Source organism: Micropterus dolomieu, linkage group LG14 (genome assembly GCF_021292245.1).
Source record: "Micropterus dolomieu isolate WLL.071019.BEF.003 ecotype Adirondacks linkage group LG14, ASM2129224v1, whole genome shotgun sequence".
NCBI lineage: Eukaryota > Metazoa > Chordata > Actinopteri > Centrarchiformes > Centrarchidae > Micropterus > Micropterus dolomieu.
In genome coordinates this window covers 14,356,319-14,374,238 of record NC_060163.1, presented here as the reverse complement: position 1 = coordinate 14,374,238, position 17,920 = coordinate 14,356,319, and the positions used below count along the sequence as shown (strand labels likewise).

The 17,920-nt window shown below is 38.6% G+C and overlaps 1 protein-coding gene and 1 long non-coding RNA gene across 4 annotated transcripts; one reads left to right on the top strand and one right to left on the bottom strand.

The window, feature by feature from the left end:
• Positions 1–710: 710 nt before the first annotated feature.
• LOC123982779 lies at positions 711–7,500 on the bottom strand. 2 transcript variants are annotated; one of them, XR_006828058.1, is made up of 2 exons: positions 7,357–7,500; positions 711–1,372 (listed from the first exon to the last, which is right to left on the bottom strand). It is a non-coding gene; the product is annotated as an uncharacterized LOC123982779 (long non-coding RNA). The 2 variants fall into 2 exon arrangements; XR_006828057.1 differs by lacking the exon at positions 7,357–7,500 and adding an exon at positions 7,198–7,346.
• cep55l (centrosomal protein 55 like) lies at positions 6,638–17,401 on the top strand. Of its 2 annotated transcripts, XM_046068612.1 has the most exons (13): positions 6,651–6,797; positions 7,423–7,581; positions 8,140–8,364; positions 8,497–8,604; positions 9,474–9,623; positions 12,116–12,169; positions 12,591–12,741; positions 13,101–13,246; positions 13,607–13,800; positions 14,054–14,177; positions 14,447–14,518; positions 14,799–14,924; positions 15,154–17,401. In XM_046068612.1, exons 3-13 carry the CDS (start codon positions 8,176–8,178, stop codon positions 15,364–15,366), a joined length of 1,527 nt encoding a protein of 508 aa, XP_045924568.1. In that variant the 5' UTR covers positions 6,651–6,797; positions 7,423–7,581; positions 8,140–8,175; the 3' UTR covers positions 15,367–17,401. The 2 variants fall into 2 exon arrangements, with proteins under 2 accessions (XP_045924567.1, XP_045924568.1); XM_046068611.1 differs by lacking the exon at positions 7,423–7,581 and having other exon boundaries at positions 6,638–6,797.
• The last annotated feature ends 519 nt before the right edge of the window (positions 17,402–17,920 follow it).

Below are 17,920 nucleotides of genomic sequence, written 5' to 3'. Positions count from 1 at the left end.
TTCTTTAAGCCAATGCAACCATTGTGGTTTTTTCAATTAGTGATCCTTAAAAGTGATCATACAAGGATACCATAAACTTACAAGATGTAAAAATTTAATAAATGAATACAATGAAACACATTGGAGTCCAAAATCCAGCTTTGCAGTTGTGGGATGTGTAGATTAGTTTTTACACTATTCAATTTTACATTCAGGTATTTCAGGTATATAACACATTGAAAATAGCAAACCAGTGAGATAAGCACAAACCTCCTAAAGAAAGAAGAAAAACTGTTTAGCAGACAAGCGTTTTCACTTAGGACCTCACTACTCGTAGAAAGAAGCTTTAAGGATTTAAGGAAATATGCTTTCAGGACTTTTAGTGTCAAAATTATAATCGATGCATCTTAAGATCACTGTTACCTTCTTTCTTTAATGCACCCATGCCGTGAAAATCAACCAGTGTGTCAGATGTCTTCCCTGTCATAAAAATAAATATTTAACTGAGGTGCCTGGTCAAGCTGGGAAACTAATTAGAGATACTATTTTAAATAATTAATAAACAAAAAAACAGATTCTAAGTATGCTCAGGAAAAGTCAGCAATTTAAGTCAGCAATTTAATAGAACTATGCAGCTCCAACATTTAATATTTTTCAATTTCAGTCTGAAAAGGCAGACTGATCAGTCGGTGGATCACAGTGGCAAGATGAACTTGAAACAGTCAATACAGTCAGTGTCTTTACAAGTCTTTATTTCCTCAACACCAGCCTGCCATCTCATTCTTTTATTTGTTAAAGACATGATTTTGTTTGTTGTTCACTCTTCCATACATGTCGGTGTGTATTTATGGTGAGCACTAGCTGATGTGCCACATCCAAGAGTTACATCTAGAAATCTTTGTATCATAATTATGTCCCCTGTCCCAGGGCAACCTAGACATAACATTAGGTGTCTTCCCACTCCTAAGTAAGGCCAGTTCAACACTGGAAAATTGCAAAGTATCAGTTTTATTTTATCTTCAGAGATGAGCTGTGCACAAAATAACCTCTCACTCTTAATTAATCTGCTACCAAGTGCTCAATATATCCAAATCCTTATTTACAAAGATCTGTTTACAGCAAACAATTGCTAAGGTCAATGAATTGAGGTCTTCACCTCACAGAGTTTCCACAAACATTCAAAATCACTAAGCTGCGGTTTTTTCTACTTACAAAGGGGTTTCACACAACAACACTCTAAACTGGCACATGGTTGGGAGTAGGAGAGTGAAGAGAAAGATTGCTGTCAGCTGGGGGTTTCATCCAGAAGACCAATCACGAGGTAGCAATCAACTCCGATGGCCTACAGGGTGCCCACCTGTTTTCCATTACATGCATGAAGGAAGCACACATACTGAGGGAGAAGAACAGAACTGTCATTGCATGGTAAAATGGCAAATATTATAATGAAATACTAATTGAATATAAATCACTTTGTTTTATGACATTTTGCTGCTGATTGCTGTAGTACTGCTGTAGGTTTGCACATGCTGAAATCTCTGTTTTGTATTAATTCCATTCTTCTGTTGATATTTCCGAGCTGAAGTTGTTGGTCTGCGAATGCTTATTGTCTGTTACTTAACATAATCCTATTCAGGGTCACGGGGGCATCAACCTATCCCAGCACACAAGCCCGGGACACATTGTGCACGGACTACCTGTCTAGACGGATACTCACATTAATACCTATGAACAATTTAGAATGTCCAACCCACCTGACCTCTGTGTTTTGAATGTGGGAGGAAAATATAGCATCACAGGAGAACAAGCAAAACACCGCTGCAGCCCGATTTCATTAAAGCTTCATCTGATCTGATGTAATCAAGTTGATTTGATTTTAATTTATACATTATTGCTCTCTGCAGGGCAAAAAAAGCTCTCTAGCTTGGATAGATTGTATGCCTTGCCGGTGCAGTGCTAATGTAAGCCATGACAGAACACGCCTCTCACAGGTCAGCGACCCAGCTCCAGGCCATAGGAGCAAGGCCAGTAAGTGATGCAGGGCAGCATGACGTCTGCTGCAAAGTGGCAGAGCTGCTTGTGCTCTGCTGATGATGCGAACTTGGCTCGCCAGGAGACTGATCTGTGAGCCCGGCTCCTCCCCGGTCCTAGTGAGAAACCCAGGGCCAGGACAAGAATCTGGCAGCTCCGTGAATCAATGAAGAAATTGGGGGGGGGGGGGATATTTCTAACATTGTGCTGTCCAGATGAACTATACTCTTTCTACAGGTTTCATACTTAGTTTCAATTGGTGACATGTTGCTTTTCGTGCTGTTGTCGCTCTGCAGTGTTTAATTAGCTAGCTGGACAAACCTGGTAGGAAGAGTTTTCCCACCTTTACCGTGTGAGAGCTGCCTCTGGGGCTTTGGTGTCTCTCTGCTTCTCTCCAGGGAGCAGAGTTAAAGATACCTTGCTTTGATGATACAAGAACAAAATGTATATTGGGATGCCCTTTGCCCAAGCAGGCCATTACTGGCTCAGCCATGAGAAGGGCTTATACTTATCCATGTTGTTGTACTTGAGCTGGGAGTTACTGCTGGACAGCGCCAATCAGAATGACAATAACAGGTTTGTAATTTCATGAATTTACTTACTTTTGACTCAATTTCAAATGAAAAATAAAATATGTGAAACCATTTAAAACAAAATCGGTGTTTACCTTTATGAACAGTTAGTGGAGGTTTAGAACTGCAATTTAGGAACTTACTGATAGGTAAAAGGTATAAAGTATCTTAACATGTTTTACAAATACATACTCTGTAGCCTGTATGTTTTGCCATTCAAATAAACAAAATTACATTGGCCAGACATTTTCCCCACCTATATGGTACTTTTATGCATATGTCCCAAAAGGAATGCAATTTTGCCAATTTGAGAAGTATCACGTACAACATTGACCCCCTACAATACAACTTGAAGCCAACTCTCACTTTTGATATGAACTGCAGTTCTGAATATAATAATACTTTTGATATTATAGTACACACAGTTTACAATTGTCAACCACTATTTACACCAAGGCCACTGACAGGAACACTATTGACCGCAAGCAGTTTTCATCTGAGGAATACCAAATAAAGTCGACCTCTTTGCCAGTTTTAAACTTTTTTTATAAAATAATTTCTACCTCTGTTGAAGGTTTTGAGGCAAGGTCAGAAGAACTTAAAAACAATGGATTGATTGTGTTTACAACAAAGCCTCAGAGAGGTGTAGAAAATATCTAATGCAGCCAGAGAGTAAGTCAAATAAAAATCATGTCTTTACTTGTAGTTTTCACCAGATCAAATCTGTAATATTGAAACACTGACATATTTTGTCCTCTAATGAAAGTGAGGACGATATTTTCAACACCAAACTCTTTCTTTGCACACAAACAAAACAAAGGGCTTTTTACATTTATCAGATTTGCAAAGATTCTCCACAGTCCATAAAAGCCCAGTGAAATGATATTTTCAACATAAAGGAACTGTATTGCATTTAGGACCAGCATTTGGTTGGAAATGTATTACTTGTGCCACTAGTGGAGTTATTTATATGCTCAAATGCCCCTCTGGCTGAATGTGTAAATGGAAAAAATAAGGCGACAACTACAAACCTGAACAGAAAGTGCACCAAAGAAGACCAGCCCAACCTCACCTGTAGTGAAACATTTAATGGAATAGAAACACACATTGTCCAGGCCGAAAGTACATTCTTGTAAAGGTGAGATGCTCGGTTTACTGCTTTTGAAAAGAAAAGCATCTTTGGAAAAATGAATAATTTCCCTAACAATAATAAATTGCCTTTTGATTAGAGTGCATATATCAGTTGGATACAATAGGTTGAAGAAAATAGATGGTTAAGAAATGCTATTAATTTACTTGATTAGTTTTCTTGGCACCCTGATCTTACATGTACGAAGAATATATAAAACATCATACCAGTAACCACTGCAAAGTAGAGCACCCGACTTGCTAAGCACACAACGTTTAATTTCTATGCAGTGATAAGACATGATGAAAAATTATGAGGACATCAAGGTCATGTCCTGAGTTGATTCTGATTTTTTGACACAAAGATTAATTTAGGAAAGGAATAGTCATTAGTTTCTCACTTGTAAAAAATAAAACTCCCATGCCTGAACTCAAATTTTGTATTCGGTGTTATTCAAATGTAAGCCAAGTGTAGCTCATGCAAAGCATTTACACTCTAAAATTCATCATAATTAGCCCACATTATCCAACCATTTTCCACAATGGGAAAAAAAGCACATCTACCAAGTCTCTTGACCTCTGTGTTTTTAGAACTCACACTCCTAGATGAAAACCTATGATTTATGTAAGCTAGGCTAGAATTACAAATCTGTTCTCTGACCCAGAAAAGAACATTATTCTTCATATACATTCCGGTTTCAAACATAAATTTTGTAAATGACTCCAAGGTAACCTGTTGTTGTCCTTGCAGTATAACTCCAGCTAGAATCTCTAAGGATATCCCTTGACAATATACGGAAGCCCTGAGAGGCAAGCGAGAAAAAATGTATTTTCTTAAAAAAGGTTTTGCCAAGATAATCTTTTCTTAAATTTGATTTCTTTTCATATGTGAAATGGGTGGAAAAAATGATTTGCCTGGAATAAAAAAAAAAGTGTTTGTTGTTAAAATACTCATTTTGGCCATAAAAGGCTGTGCACCACTACCCCAATAATTGACCCTTCACTAAGCCACGCCCCAAACGCGCAGCTGGCCAATCACAGCGCAGTATAGGACTCACTCTAGCTGAGGTCCGACACTTTCATGGCTGCACTCCATTGACTCTAATGTAAAAGGAGTCATTTTCTAGCTTTCTCTAGCCGTACTTTCCAAGATATGGTCAAACACTAAGATATGGTCATTACAAATACCTGGGAGTGCACATGGCCAGTGCTATGCTGTTTGCTGTTGCATGCTAGGGCAGCAGGTTGAGGGTAGCGGACACTAATAGACTCAACAAACTGATCCGCAAGGCCAGTGACGTTGTGGGGGTGGAGCTGGACTCTCTGTCGGTGGTGTCAGAGAGGAGGATGCTGTCCAAACTAAATGTCACAGGAAGTCATTCCTGCCTGTGGCCATCAAACTTTATAACTCCTCCCTTTAAGTGTCTGACACTTAGTCAGTTATTAAACTAGACCTCATTATCTATTTTCTGTCCAATATTACCTTTCTAATAATTAATGTGCAATATTCTCTGCTGCTATTTATTCACTTGTCCTTTTTGGTTCACTATAATAATTCTTAATAATGTAAATATTGTACATACCCACACACCTTTATATTATATTTCTATTTTTTATATTTATATACTCTTTATCTATCTACCTTTGACAAGTGCAATTGTGACAAAAGAATTTCCCCTAGGGGATCAATAAAGTATTTCTGATTCTGAAACACTGTTCATAGGGTTCTTGTAATAATTATAATCACTACCCAGAGTGGTCGAAAGGAGAAGTAAGATTTATTCACTTTCCAAAACCTAAAACAAATCCAGAAAAATGTAGGCTGCCTATTGTTTCTAATGTAATGTTAGTTAGCTAACTCTAGCTAACCTACTACTGAATGTAACTTTATAAAGCACTACTGTTCTGCTTTTTAATTATTGTAATAGTGAACAGAGACCTACCCAGCTGTACAGGAACTGTGTTGATCCTTAATATCGTTGTCCTCTTTCTCAATAGTCAGGTGATATGGTGGTTCACTTTTACTTTGTGATCAGTTGGCTTCAGTTTGACAGCCTGAATATGCATATTCAAATGCATGATGCAACTTTAAAACTGTCTGCTTCTTTCAGAGATAGTTTTTTCCAAAAATTAGACAATATTTCTTGGGGGAGTGCGGTAATAAACAGTGGGTCCGACAGTTTGTCGGACTTAGCAACAGTAACTATGGGGGGCGTGGCTTAGCGAAGGGTCAATTTCGCTATGCACTAAACACAAGGTACATGTATTGTTTATTTGCAAGTTTTGTAACAATACTGTCATGTATTTCTTGTGACTACAAATATATTTTAATCAGCGCTAATCTAAATCTAAATATCTAAATCTAAAAATAGTGCTACATGCTGATGTTAGTAATTAGGCCGCTGGCTAATGAGTGAAAAACATGCACTTGGCTACCAACAACTACAGCCTACGGAATTATGTTGCGTTCAAGACAATTCGGTACTTCGGAGTTTCTACTTGTGAACTCAGAGCAAAACTATCTACCCCGACTTCAAGAGGAAGAAAGTGCCCATGGAAGCACACATAGTAAATGGTAAACCATAAACTAAAAGGCAACATAAATCAACATAAATTATACTTGCCTGTATTTAATTAAGATAATACATACTATCACATCGTAAAACCTGTTCTGTTTTGTTTTTGCCCCCATTCATCATGAGCTGAACTCAAAGATCTAAGACTTTCTCTATGTACACAAAAGGCCTATTTCTCACAAATATTGTTCACAAATCTGTCAAAATCTGTGTTAGTGAGCACTTCTCCATTGCCGAGGTAATCCATACCTCACAGGTGTGGCATATCAAGATGCTGATCAGACAGCATGGGTATTGCACAGGTGTGCCTTAGGCTGGCCACAACAAAAGGCCACTCAAAAATGTGTGAACGATAAACAATCTCTAAAAGTCACCTTCTCTGCTCAAAAGTTATTCAGAAAAATGTTATATATATACACACAACATTTACTGACATTTGCAGAATTTCTACTGGCAGGCAGAACTCCGCACAACCGGGCAAGACGTCAACAGCAGAAAAAGCTGATCAGACGTGAGTTATTCGGAAAAAGAGTTTCCATCTCCCATTTAGCGCATTTACCCTTTTTCGACTAAGCAACCACCTCAAGCGAGCGTAAAAACTTTTGTGCGAAATTAAGGATTTTTTACAATAATTTTACAAACAATAATTTAAGGAACTTTAAGGTACCTTTTTTCACTTGCAATAAGCCATGAACACAGGAGACACAGCTATTTAGATCAGCCTTTGAAAATGGATCACTATCACTATTTTTCCACTTGCCTTCAGAACTTCCTTAGCAATAGATTGCAGTGATTGCCATTATTAAATACCACACAGGAAACAGACTTACATTAACCTGTTTCCTGGCAGCGCAATTTCCATAAAATGGTCATTTATGATAAAGGTTGCATAGGAAATAGACTGTTATTACCGAGTTGAACCAGGGTCCCTGTCTATCTGTTCGCTTCATCATGTGCAACGGACAGTCCGGCGTGACAGATTAATCAGTCACTGAAGACCAGAAAAAGCTGGGAAAAAGCAGCTTCCTAAGTAAAGGGAAATAGGATGTAATGATAACATTTTAAATTACCTCTGCGGAGAACTTTAAAATCGCTGTGTTTTATGCACTGCACCGCCTACTATGTCGTCTTTCCAGACACCCCGGATTACGTAAACATACGCACCCCACTACACGTTACGGATATGACGTCAACGCGCTGCAATTCAAACTTGAGGAAACGAAAGCAGTTTGGTTGGTAAACGGTCTTGTCACCAACAGGCTTGTTTCAGGGGATATCTTTTGTTCGTTTTATCCGTAAGTATCAAATGTGTCGTTTTTATCCGTGCCAGTAATCTTTGTTTTCATGGTACTGTTTCAAAATAGACAAGCCTGCAATTAAGACGATGTAACGTTAGTTTGTTAAAAGCTCAACTGATGCTACAGTAAAGGCAGGTGTAAGGGTGTAACGTTAACGTTATTATGGCACGTTAACCTCCAAGAGCTGTCAGTTTTAATTTAACGTTACATAACTGAAATAACATAAAATGATGTGGAAAGATGATGATAAATAAGGTTAAGTTAATTTACAATGACTGGAAAAGGTCATGTTTTGACAAATGTGTTTATTTTTCCCTCAACTTACACTAATACCATGTAAGTTCTGTTGCATAATATAATTTAACGATAATATTAATGTCAATTTTCAATACGTCTGTACGCCCGCAGTTTAGTATTTCTGTTTCATGTTTCATGATGGTTTAGTGTTTTGAACTTTCCCTTCAGTTTGATTATTGTTCAAATTGATTTCTGTCAAGTTGAAACTTAATATGTGGCGAGACCCATCAGTATTTGAAATGTCTTGTTTCCTTGTAGAATCCAGGTTACTTCGTCAACACTGACAAAGCAGACATGACATCTAAAGGTGCCAAAGAGAGCATCGCCACCAAGTTGGGTTTCAAATCCAACAGCTCTACCTCCAAGGCTGAGGCGGAGCTGGAGAAAGTCAGGAAGGAGAATGCTCACCTCAGGAGAAAGATTGATGAACTGGCCAAACGACACATCAAACCACCCGAGTCCGACAAAAGCAAGCTGCTAGAGGTGAAGGAAGTGTTTGTTTTGTGGGTGGTATTGAGTAATTTCAAGATTACCTTCAGAATTTCCTGCATGTCTGTTTGTCTTTTTTTTGTATTTTAATGTGCATATGTTGTCTGGTGTTGGTGTTTATTTCAGAGGATTCTTTCCCTTGAGACGCTGCGAGAGAGAAACAATCAGCAGTTGCTTGTTAAAGAGCAGGAGCTAGAAACACTGAGACAGCAGCTGACAGCTAGAGGAGGAGAGGTATGTACACATGACACATCTCTGCAGAAATATATAGTTTAAAAAAATCACATTCCTATATCCGTCTAGCAGCCCTCTGTAAACATGGACACATTTAAACACAGAGTTGGACACCCTGAGGAAGCAGTTTTCTGGCCCGGGTTAGGAGATATACCTACAGCAGTGTCTTTGAGAGTACTCCTCAACTTGTGAAGATTTGTGGCATTGTATTGGTGGCATATGTATTGCTGGCAGCAGACAACTGTCAGAAAGGAAATAAATCAGACTACAATTCCACTGAGGCGCCAGTTGTGGGGGGGGGGGCACAAAGAAAAGCTTCTATGCCATTTTGACAGCAACTCGGCTAAGTGAAGTTTAGACAGCCAGCAAAAACATACTAACACATGGTGTTTATGCTGTTCACTTGATATTTATAAAACACCTATCTTTCACTCTAGTGGGTCTGTGTATGAATTAGCATTCATGCCCTTATTACTGCTAGAGAAACTGATGCTATCTGTTTGAGATTGTTGCTTATCCTTGTGAAATCTCTTTTGTATTGTGGCAGAAATCATTTTTTTTATTCAGTATAGTCAGAACGGCATCAGGGTAAAACTTGGAAATGGCACGCTGATAAATGGAACACCGGCTTTTTGACATTGCGAATTTGTGTAATGTGATTAAATCACACTTGCCTCTTTCTCATTAACTTTCATCAGCAAAAGTGCTAAAAACAGAGCTGCTCAGTGTGCAACGACAGCAGACCGCCTGCCATGTCATTTGTGTGAAGCAGATAATTGCTTGGAGAAGTGCAAACTGTCTCTGCATAAATAAAGGTTACAAAATCTGGTTCACATGGTTACTTTACTTCATTTTGCTGTGTATTTCAGGTGGTAGCATCACTGCAGGCCCAACTGGAGCAGCGGAGGAAGGAGGCTGAGCAGAGAGACATGTTGTTCCAGAACTTGTTGCAGGAGACGGAGAACCTGAAAAACCAGCTGGTCACTGTTTCTACCCGGTGCCAGTCCCTGGAAACACAGGTGACCAACTTAAAGCCTCTCTATCTATCTAAATGTTAAGATTAGTTGAAAAAGTTGGCACTGCCATTAATGTTTTCTGTCTCTTGCGCACAACTAGCTTTCTTAATTGGGGAATATGTACTGTTCCAATAATGTAGTTGGCTTTAAGATGTGTCTGATTAACTACTTGCTTGGGCCGGTTTTTGAATAGTCATGTTAGCGGTTCACATCATTACCTAGTACACCTAAGACTGATATGTTCATATTAATAGGTTTATTGTACATTTGACAAGAATGTTTTTACGGTGACTCTACTGCATGCAAGGAGACTGACTTGTTTGGAAATGCAGGTGAAGTTATTCCATCATCCACTAGGTGGTATTGTGTGACCTCTGATTGTTTTCCTCAGCAGCTGACCTTCTCTGTGGAACAGCCTTGGTAATTTGTTGTAATGAAATATGCAAGTAATGCATCATTCAAAATGAAGCATTGTAAATGTGTTTTTTTGCAATAAATACCTGTATAATAACACATCACTTAACAGTGGTTTTGTAAAAGGAAAAATTATAACTTTGACCAAGTGACAGACTGTCTGTAGGATTGTATAATCAATATCATCATCACAATCATCAGTGCAAGAGCTTTTTGTTAATCTGTGGTTGCCTCTTGGGTCCCCCACAATTCTAGGCTCTCATTCCTCATCAAAAGGCAGCACTGACTGATTCCCAGTCAGCCCTTTGACACTTTGATGCATTTTTTTTTAGCATGTTCCTTGCTGCATTCTTAGAAAGCGGCCATCAGGATTCTCCTTGGCTTCGGCAAAGGCTTAAGTGGCAAAGTGAGTACTTCGGGAATTCGAATGGCGGAAGACTCAAGAGATCACATACAGTACCTATGGGCTTTTGGGGGCAATAATGAAGCTCAATTCAAATTAATTCAAAGTTAATTCAGAGAAGAAAAGAATCCACCTCATTGTCCTGATTTTCACCCAGTTTTTCCAGGAGCTCTCCCTCTATAGTATGTCTCTTCATCTTAATCTTCAGTATCGGTTAGGGTGAAGAAATTTTAACATAAAACACGTCTTGTTTGCTCTTATGAATGATTGATTTATGTACCGTAGTTGCTACACTTCTAATTATTATAACCTTTTCACGTTAACGCCAAAAGCTATAGACTTATTATCATTGATATTTCTCAATATTTAAAACAGTGTTACCAAAATGTAGTCCTGCTGGGGGTTTTTAGCCGTCGTTAGAACCGTAAGAATAGGAGTGTTTAAAGAAAGTAAAGTGGAGATTTTTACGAGAAAGATAAAGATGCTTTTTTTTTTTTTATTCCTCATAAAGGTCACCACAAAGCTGGAAATACTGTATTTGAATCTAAATATTCTCAGGTTGCTTACATAACGCCTGCTTTGGTTTTCAAGGCCACTACTTTTGTTGGAAAGTATTAAAACATGGAGTATGTATACACATGAATAGGAATCCTTGGTACTTGTAGACATGTAGTCCTTTTGGATATCAGTGGCTTTCAGCTCTCACTGCGAGTGGCTTTCCTTATCGTTATGTCTTAATGGTAATTTTACAGGAATGTTGTGCACTTTCCAAGCCCTTGGCCTAGCTCCTTTCACATTTACTAGAAATAATCTGTCCAACAGGCCCTTACCCACGTTTACCCTCGTTATCCTTGGATTCACAAAAGCTATTAGTGGGCTTAGCTCATGGGACATACGTTTAAATCCATCTGGAAAAAGTTGACAAGCTCGTGTTGCTTGTCTGCTGGTGTAAGAGCTCACAGAGCCTTAGCACAGAGATGATCGTTTAGATGCCTGTTCTTGCTGCTGTGAAGATTTAGCTTGAGCTTAGACGTTGGGTGGGATCAGTCATCTCATAATTCTGTCACCCTGACCCTGACTTTCATCTGGGGAAGGATGGTCGAGGAATTGGCCCTAGTGATGGTGCCCTGGATCTTGTGGCCATTAGTGGGCGCATGGCTTTTTGTTGCATTATTAAAAATTAAGAAGATGAATAATTTAAACCAGCAAGCCCTGCGAGTGATTTAAAGCCTGTGGCAAACCTGCGGCTTTTAGTGCCCAGAAAACTGATGGCAAACAGACACGAATAACAGCATGAACTAGGATTTGAAATATCTTGCTGAAGGACTGCAGTTGTAAATTTGCCAGTGGGCTAACACTGGCACATTTACAGTCATGTTCATTCATATGTGTTGTCATTTCATTGATCTTGGATTAATGTCAAATAAGAATTGTTTTGTGGAATTTCAGACCAAAAGTCTTCAGTACTGTCTGTAATTTTACTTGAGCTCAAATAATTTTTCAAGGCGACAGCACTTTCTAGAATAACCATATATAATAACAAAAAAAGGCATAGTGGCAGACAGTAGCACACACTGTTTTTTGTTTTGTTTTTTTGGTGCAAAACACATAGACAGCTACACCAGAGTGTATTTATCAGACTTGTGTTTATTTCAAAAGTGTGTTTTTCTCTCCACAGAATGCACAGTTACCTCCTGCAGACTTGGCTTTGGTGCAAGATCAACTGAGAGACGTGAGTCCAGTCAATAATTTACTGTCTGTTTCTGCGTGCCTGTCTCTAATTTAAAGTACATGTTTGTGTAACTATGTGTACCATAGCTTTGAAATTTAAACATGTTGCCCATCGAGGATACATTTAAAGCATTTCACTCCATGTTCATTCAATATTTTGTTTTTAGCCATTTTATGTCAACATCAATAGGTAGTATCAACAAAGGAACTCTGGTTATTACTTTTTTTTTGATACAACAAAACATTTAGATTTAGTATGAGTGAAAGCAGTGTTTCTTTCCTATCCACTTAGTTTTGATGAAAACCTCTTGTCACAAAACCAAACTCAGGTGTGCCTTGAGTGTGCTTGAATTGAGCAGCTCTAATGTAAAAATGCACAGAATACAGTACATCAGTGTGTGCACTCTGCATCTGGCCACCAGGCTCTTGAGAAGAACCAGCAGTGGCTGATGTACGACCAGCAGAGAGAGGCCTACGTCCAGTCCATCCTTGCCCGTACACAGGAGCTGGAGCAGCAGCTGGCCCAGGCAAAGCAACAATCCCAACAACAGGCCGGTTCAGATAGTGAGAAATGTAGGATGAATTAGTTCTGACACCCTCAACTTATTCCTTACAATCCCTTGCTAAGCACATAAAATGTTAAGTAATTAAAATGAACTTAGCAAACACTGTGTGCTCTGATGCATACAGTATGAAATGTGAAAAGGGTAAATAGGGGAAATTATGTTTTGATTCGGAAATGAGTTTTCTAGCCACAACATTAAACATTAAAAGGCTTTGAGTTGAAATTAAAAATATTATCAACAGCAGCAGCAGCACTGGGGACTGTTTGGCTTTGACAATAAAATGGCGAAACTTGCTATAAATCTTCTTCTGCATTGATAATGCTTAGATTAGCTTCTTAACTTGCTTACTAACGCTTCTTATCTCAGTTCCTGCCAACTCAGTGGATCCTGAAAAGGGTCTTCAGCTGAAGAGCCATAACAACCAGTTGCTGTTGGGGTTACAGAAAGACCTGGAGAGCCAAAAAGATCAGTTCACCAGAACCCAACAGGAGCTCTGTGTGCAGAGGGAACAGGTAAATTCTGTAGGATTTCATTTAATTATTATTTACTCATTTTGACTTTTCCACATCTGAGGATTCCTGTTTCTGTCTAATAAAGATTTACTTCTTAATTAATTCTTGGATTCAACTTTTGTGGCTTGTGCTGCTCATATTCCTGACACCTTGCAGTCTCACTATCAAATGATGTTAAGTTAATGGACATTCACTCTGTTTAAAAGTTAGAGTCTGCATGCAACTGCACGAATCCTATTACATTTCTACATTTCTTTGGTTCAGGCATCTTTTTTATAATTAATTCATAGAACTCTATTGGAGAATTTAATAAACGGAAAGCGTATATACCATTCCGAAATGTGTCGTTTCTCTATTTAGACCTTGAAAGCTCAGGCCGAGTTGCAGTCTCAGAAGGAGCAGGCCACCAGCTTCCAGGAGGAGATGGCAGCACTGCAGAGGAGGCATGAGGAGAAGTGCGGCGAGCTGTCATCCTTCCTGAGGAAGTATAAAGAGAAGTGCAAAGAGCTAGAGGAGGGCAAGATGCAGCTGCAGGCAGAGCGACTCAGCATCAGGTAAAGCAAGACTGCTCTTGTTGTAGAAATCAAATAGAGATGGTTGTCGGATCGACTCTGTGTCAAAGTTTATCTTGAGACGGTAAATATGACTGGAGCAAAGAAACAACAGAGTCTACAGTATGATTAGAAAAGCCCTGACTGCAGATTAATTAGGACATTTACTTTGATATACCTTTTTTCCCACTGTTTAAGTACTATATAAGTATTATTCCTCATTTATTTATGTGAATTGCAAAAACATTGCATCCAGACGTGAAGTGTGTGAGGAGAAAAAGGTGTCGTCCGAGCGGGTAGACAGAATGAAAGCAGAACTGGAGAGCATGGACATCAGATTGGAGGAGGAGAGGAAGAGATCTGCTGAACTTCTACTGCAGGTGACGCTCGCATTCACTTTCATGCTTTTACCTGTAGTCACACTTCACTTGGTCATTTATGAAAGTTGTTTACTTATTATATAAAATCACTCATGACGCATGGAAGGAGATATTAGACCTCGTCTACCGATAATTATATTTTACTTAATAGAACACAAGAGTTCAATAGATTTTTGACAGTATTGAAATACAGTCACATCCTAGGTTTATTTGAATGGAAATAGATTTCAATCTAACATTGTGTTTTACCGATCATTTGGCCGTTGTAGGTAAACATGCTGCAGAAGTCTCTTATGAGCCAAAACGAAGAGCAGAGGAGGATTGCAGCGCTGGAGCAACAGGTAACACTGCAAATATGTGTTTTACAGCAGTTAACATTCAACGACATCTCAAAGTCAAGTAACGTTCAATGACTGTTTCCCGGTGCATTATTTTTGCATTGTGTGAAGCGAGGAGTCAGAGTGAACGACGAGATCACTCAGCTATTATGTAGTATGTACACACTATTTTGAGGGACCATTATTTGTTAAAAGTAGTGAAATCCATATGATCCCGCTAGTGCAATTTATGTACAGTGAGTTCTTGGCTCCTTCCCTCTGACATATTTCTGCTGCACCTTAGATCCAACTCTCTGCCAAGGACTTTGAGAATGAAAAGATTGATCGTCACAGCATGCAGCACCAGTTACATAAGGTGCTGAAGGAGCTTCGCAAGGCCCGAGATCAGATTGCTAAACTGGAGTCTGCTGTAAGTCTTTCTGCACATCATAACCACATGTTCATTGTTAAGTCTTTCAGAAATGCAACTAAGTCTGTTAAACCGGTCACAAACAATGGCTCTTACTGGGTTACTTCTTGTGAGCGCCTCAGAAGTAAGCACTTCAGTATTCATTGATGGTGCTACTATAATGCCAATTTTAGAAAGGTTTATGTCAAATATCCCAATAGTATTTTATTTGTTTTATTCCGTGTTTCAGAAACAGCCAAACACCCGTTTCTCAGAGCCCGGCTCCTACAACAACCTTGAGTTTGAGCGTCTTACTATCAATGACCCTCCTGGTCCAACATCTCCCTCTAAAGTTACCAACCTCATGGATGAGAGTTTCCTGGAATGCCCAAAGTGTCGGGCACCCTATCCCACCAGCCGCCACAGGGAGCTCCTTGCACACATTGACTACTGCTTTGCCTGAGCTAGAGGTAGAGTCTAGATCAGTGGTTCCCAGCTTGGATGTCGGGACCCTTACTCACCCAAGCACCAAAACAGAATTCTATTTTTAATTTAAATTTTTTACCTTTCCTGGCCTTTAAAATAAATGGGGGGGGTCACTATTTGGTTAACCCAGTCATATAGATATGCAGTCTGTGACAATGGGTAACAAGTAGACATTGCTTCTTTCTGAATGTGTCACAAACCAAAAAGTTTGGGAACCACTGGACTAGATCATAAGATCCATTCAGGAAGTTTAGCCCCATGTAATACTTGATATGTTACAATTCGAGAAACACTGATTCCACACAAACACAGCACTCTTGTGAACATCAATGGTAAGTAAAATAAATTTTTAAACGCATCTGGAAAGCTACTTGCATGGTTGCCAACAAACCAACGTTTTATTTTCCAAAAGCTGCAAAGCAGTTGAGACCTCATGCAAGATGATTAGATTGAAATACTACTCCTGCTGTAATAATGATCCCTGGATACACATTTATGATGCATTCGATGAGCATGATAGTGTGTTTGCACTTTCCATAAACAAGGTTTATTTCATCACTGCAATAGGCTGTGGTTAATAATCTTTTTGTCTGCACTCCAAGAGCTGTTCAAATAGTTATTTTGTATCAGAGTGGATTAAGATCCAGCTGGAATTTCTTCTTCCTTAGTAAATACATTAATATACATATGGAATGGGAATCAAGGGATATTGAAATCACTTCACTTCATGCTAGGTGAGAGTGACAATAAAAAATTAAAGAATACTCCGTACATCTTTTTGACCTTAGTATACCGCCAGGCCAAAGACTGATCTGATTATTTGTTAAAAATAACTTGTATTCCTTCCATATCTTTATTTCTGGGCTTCATTTTTTGAGTGCATTTGTGTTTTTCAGGTTGTCTGTTTATGACTCTCTTCAAAAGCTCTCAAATTCTATTTTTGTGAGTATTTGATGAAATTATTTATTCTTGGGTTGTTTTTATACGTGAACTGTCTTTTTAGATAATGAAAGATTTTATTTTTCTGTCATCAAATGTACGCAAGGATAATTATGTATTATTGTACAATGTTATGCATTTTATCATATGGGAGGTAGCTTTTTTTTATTTTTTTATTGCATTTTGCATAAAAGTTTACAAACCTGCCTCATATGTGCCACACTGGTGCTCCACTGCTAGTTTCAGTAATCAAGCATGTGTAGTATTGAAGGCGTATTTGCGTTCTGAAAAAGAGAGTAAGCACCAATGGTATTTTGCCACTCACTCTGAGGTGGAGGACAAAATAATAAGGAAAGAAAATATATCTGTTCCAGCTTTTTTGTTCTCGAATACATTAGAGTCATAATTCTGGACAAAACTTTCCATCTGAGTTGCCTGCCATGTGTTGCCTATTAAATCCCTATTGGCTGTGTTCCATTACAAAGTGTAGCGTTGTGTTTCTCTGTCTAGTGTCTTGTAAACAGTTGGACAAACCTCGCTGAACAATGTGACCGTAATCATGACCAAGATCTTTCTTACCCATATTGTTTGATTTGCCTGAACTTAACCAGACCTTAAACATACATGCACCAGGGAGCTTAATTGCTCCTGCAGTGAATCTCACTTCTCTCTCCACCTTGACTTTTGAAGCCTGCAGCCCCGTGAGGCTGGAATGAGATTGCACGAGTTAATTCCTTGTGATAAACTATTTAAGGCAGGGGATTAGTAAAGGTCCTCTTGGTAGGGGATAGGGGGTTAAGGTGCGTTTTTATTCCTGCAGCCATGGCAATGTGACTAGATAGACTTAAGACAAACACCATTATACTGTCATCTTTAAGGTTGTTTTGTTTGAAGTTCATGTGGTCATGTGTCTTTTAAAAAATGCGAGCCGAGTATCAGATTGTTTTGACCAACAATTTTGCTGTTTATTTTTTTTAAGCCATTTCTGTTTTTATTCTAATCATGTGCTTTGAAGTCTTTTTGCTGTGCACTGTACTGTACAAAAATGTGCAATAAACATGTTAATCTTTCAACCTAACAGTCCTTTGTGTACCTTTACCAACATTAGTGTATATCAAGGCCAGTAGTGTTTTGAACTTTTTCTCAATTACTGAATAGACTACTAAAAAAACACAAACATTTTTAATAAATTTTTTTGCTTTCTTGCCATGTCTGTTTATACCGGCTTGAAATACCAGCACTTGTGTTCTAGGTTACCCACAGAGGAAAAGTGATGGTTAGAGCTTGGTGTATCTTGGCTTAGTTGTGTTCACTTAACTGTACTTTGATACTGAAAGGATCGAGCATCACTGTATTCCATTTATCATCAAGCTGATGGATCACATTCTGATGTTTCAGCATAATTGATTTTTTTTTTTTTTTTTAACTTAATCTACAAAGTAACTAGGTATTCCTGTAGAAAACATTTTGTTAATCTTTATAATCACTTGTGACCCAATAGATTATGTGACGCTAAAGGATCAGCCATTGATTGATTAAAAGTGTCTCCAGCCACCCTGTTGGCTCTGTGCTGTACTGCAGCATGCTAAATG

Coding starts and splice junctions, on each gene's coding strand:
- cep55l (XM_046068611.1), top strand. CDS start 8,176: ATGACATCTAAAGGTGCCAAAGAGAGCATCGCCACCAAGTTGGGTTTC. Junction 9,624..12,115: donor GCCAGTCCCTGGAAACACAG/GTGACCAACTTA, acceptor TTCTCTCCACAG/AATGCACAGTTACCTCCTGC. Junction 14,925..15,153: donor TTGCTAAACTGGAGTCTGCT/GTAAGTCTTTCT, acceptor TCCGTGTTTCAG/AAACAGCCAAACACCCGTTT.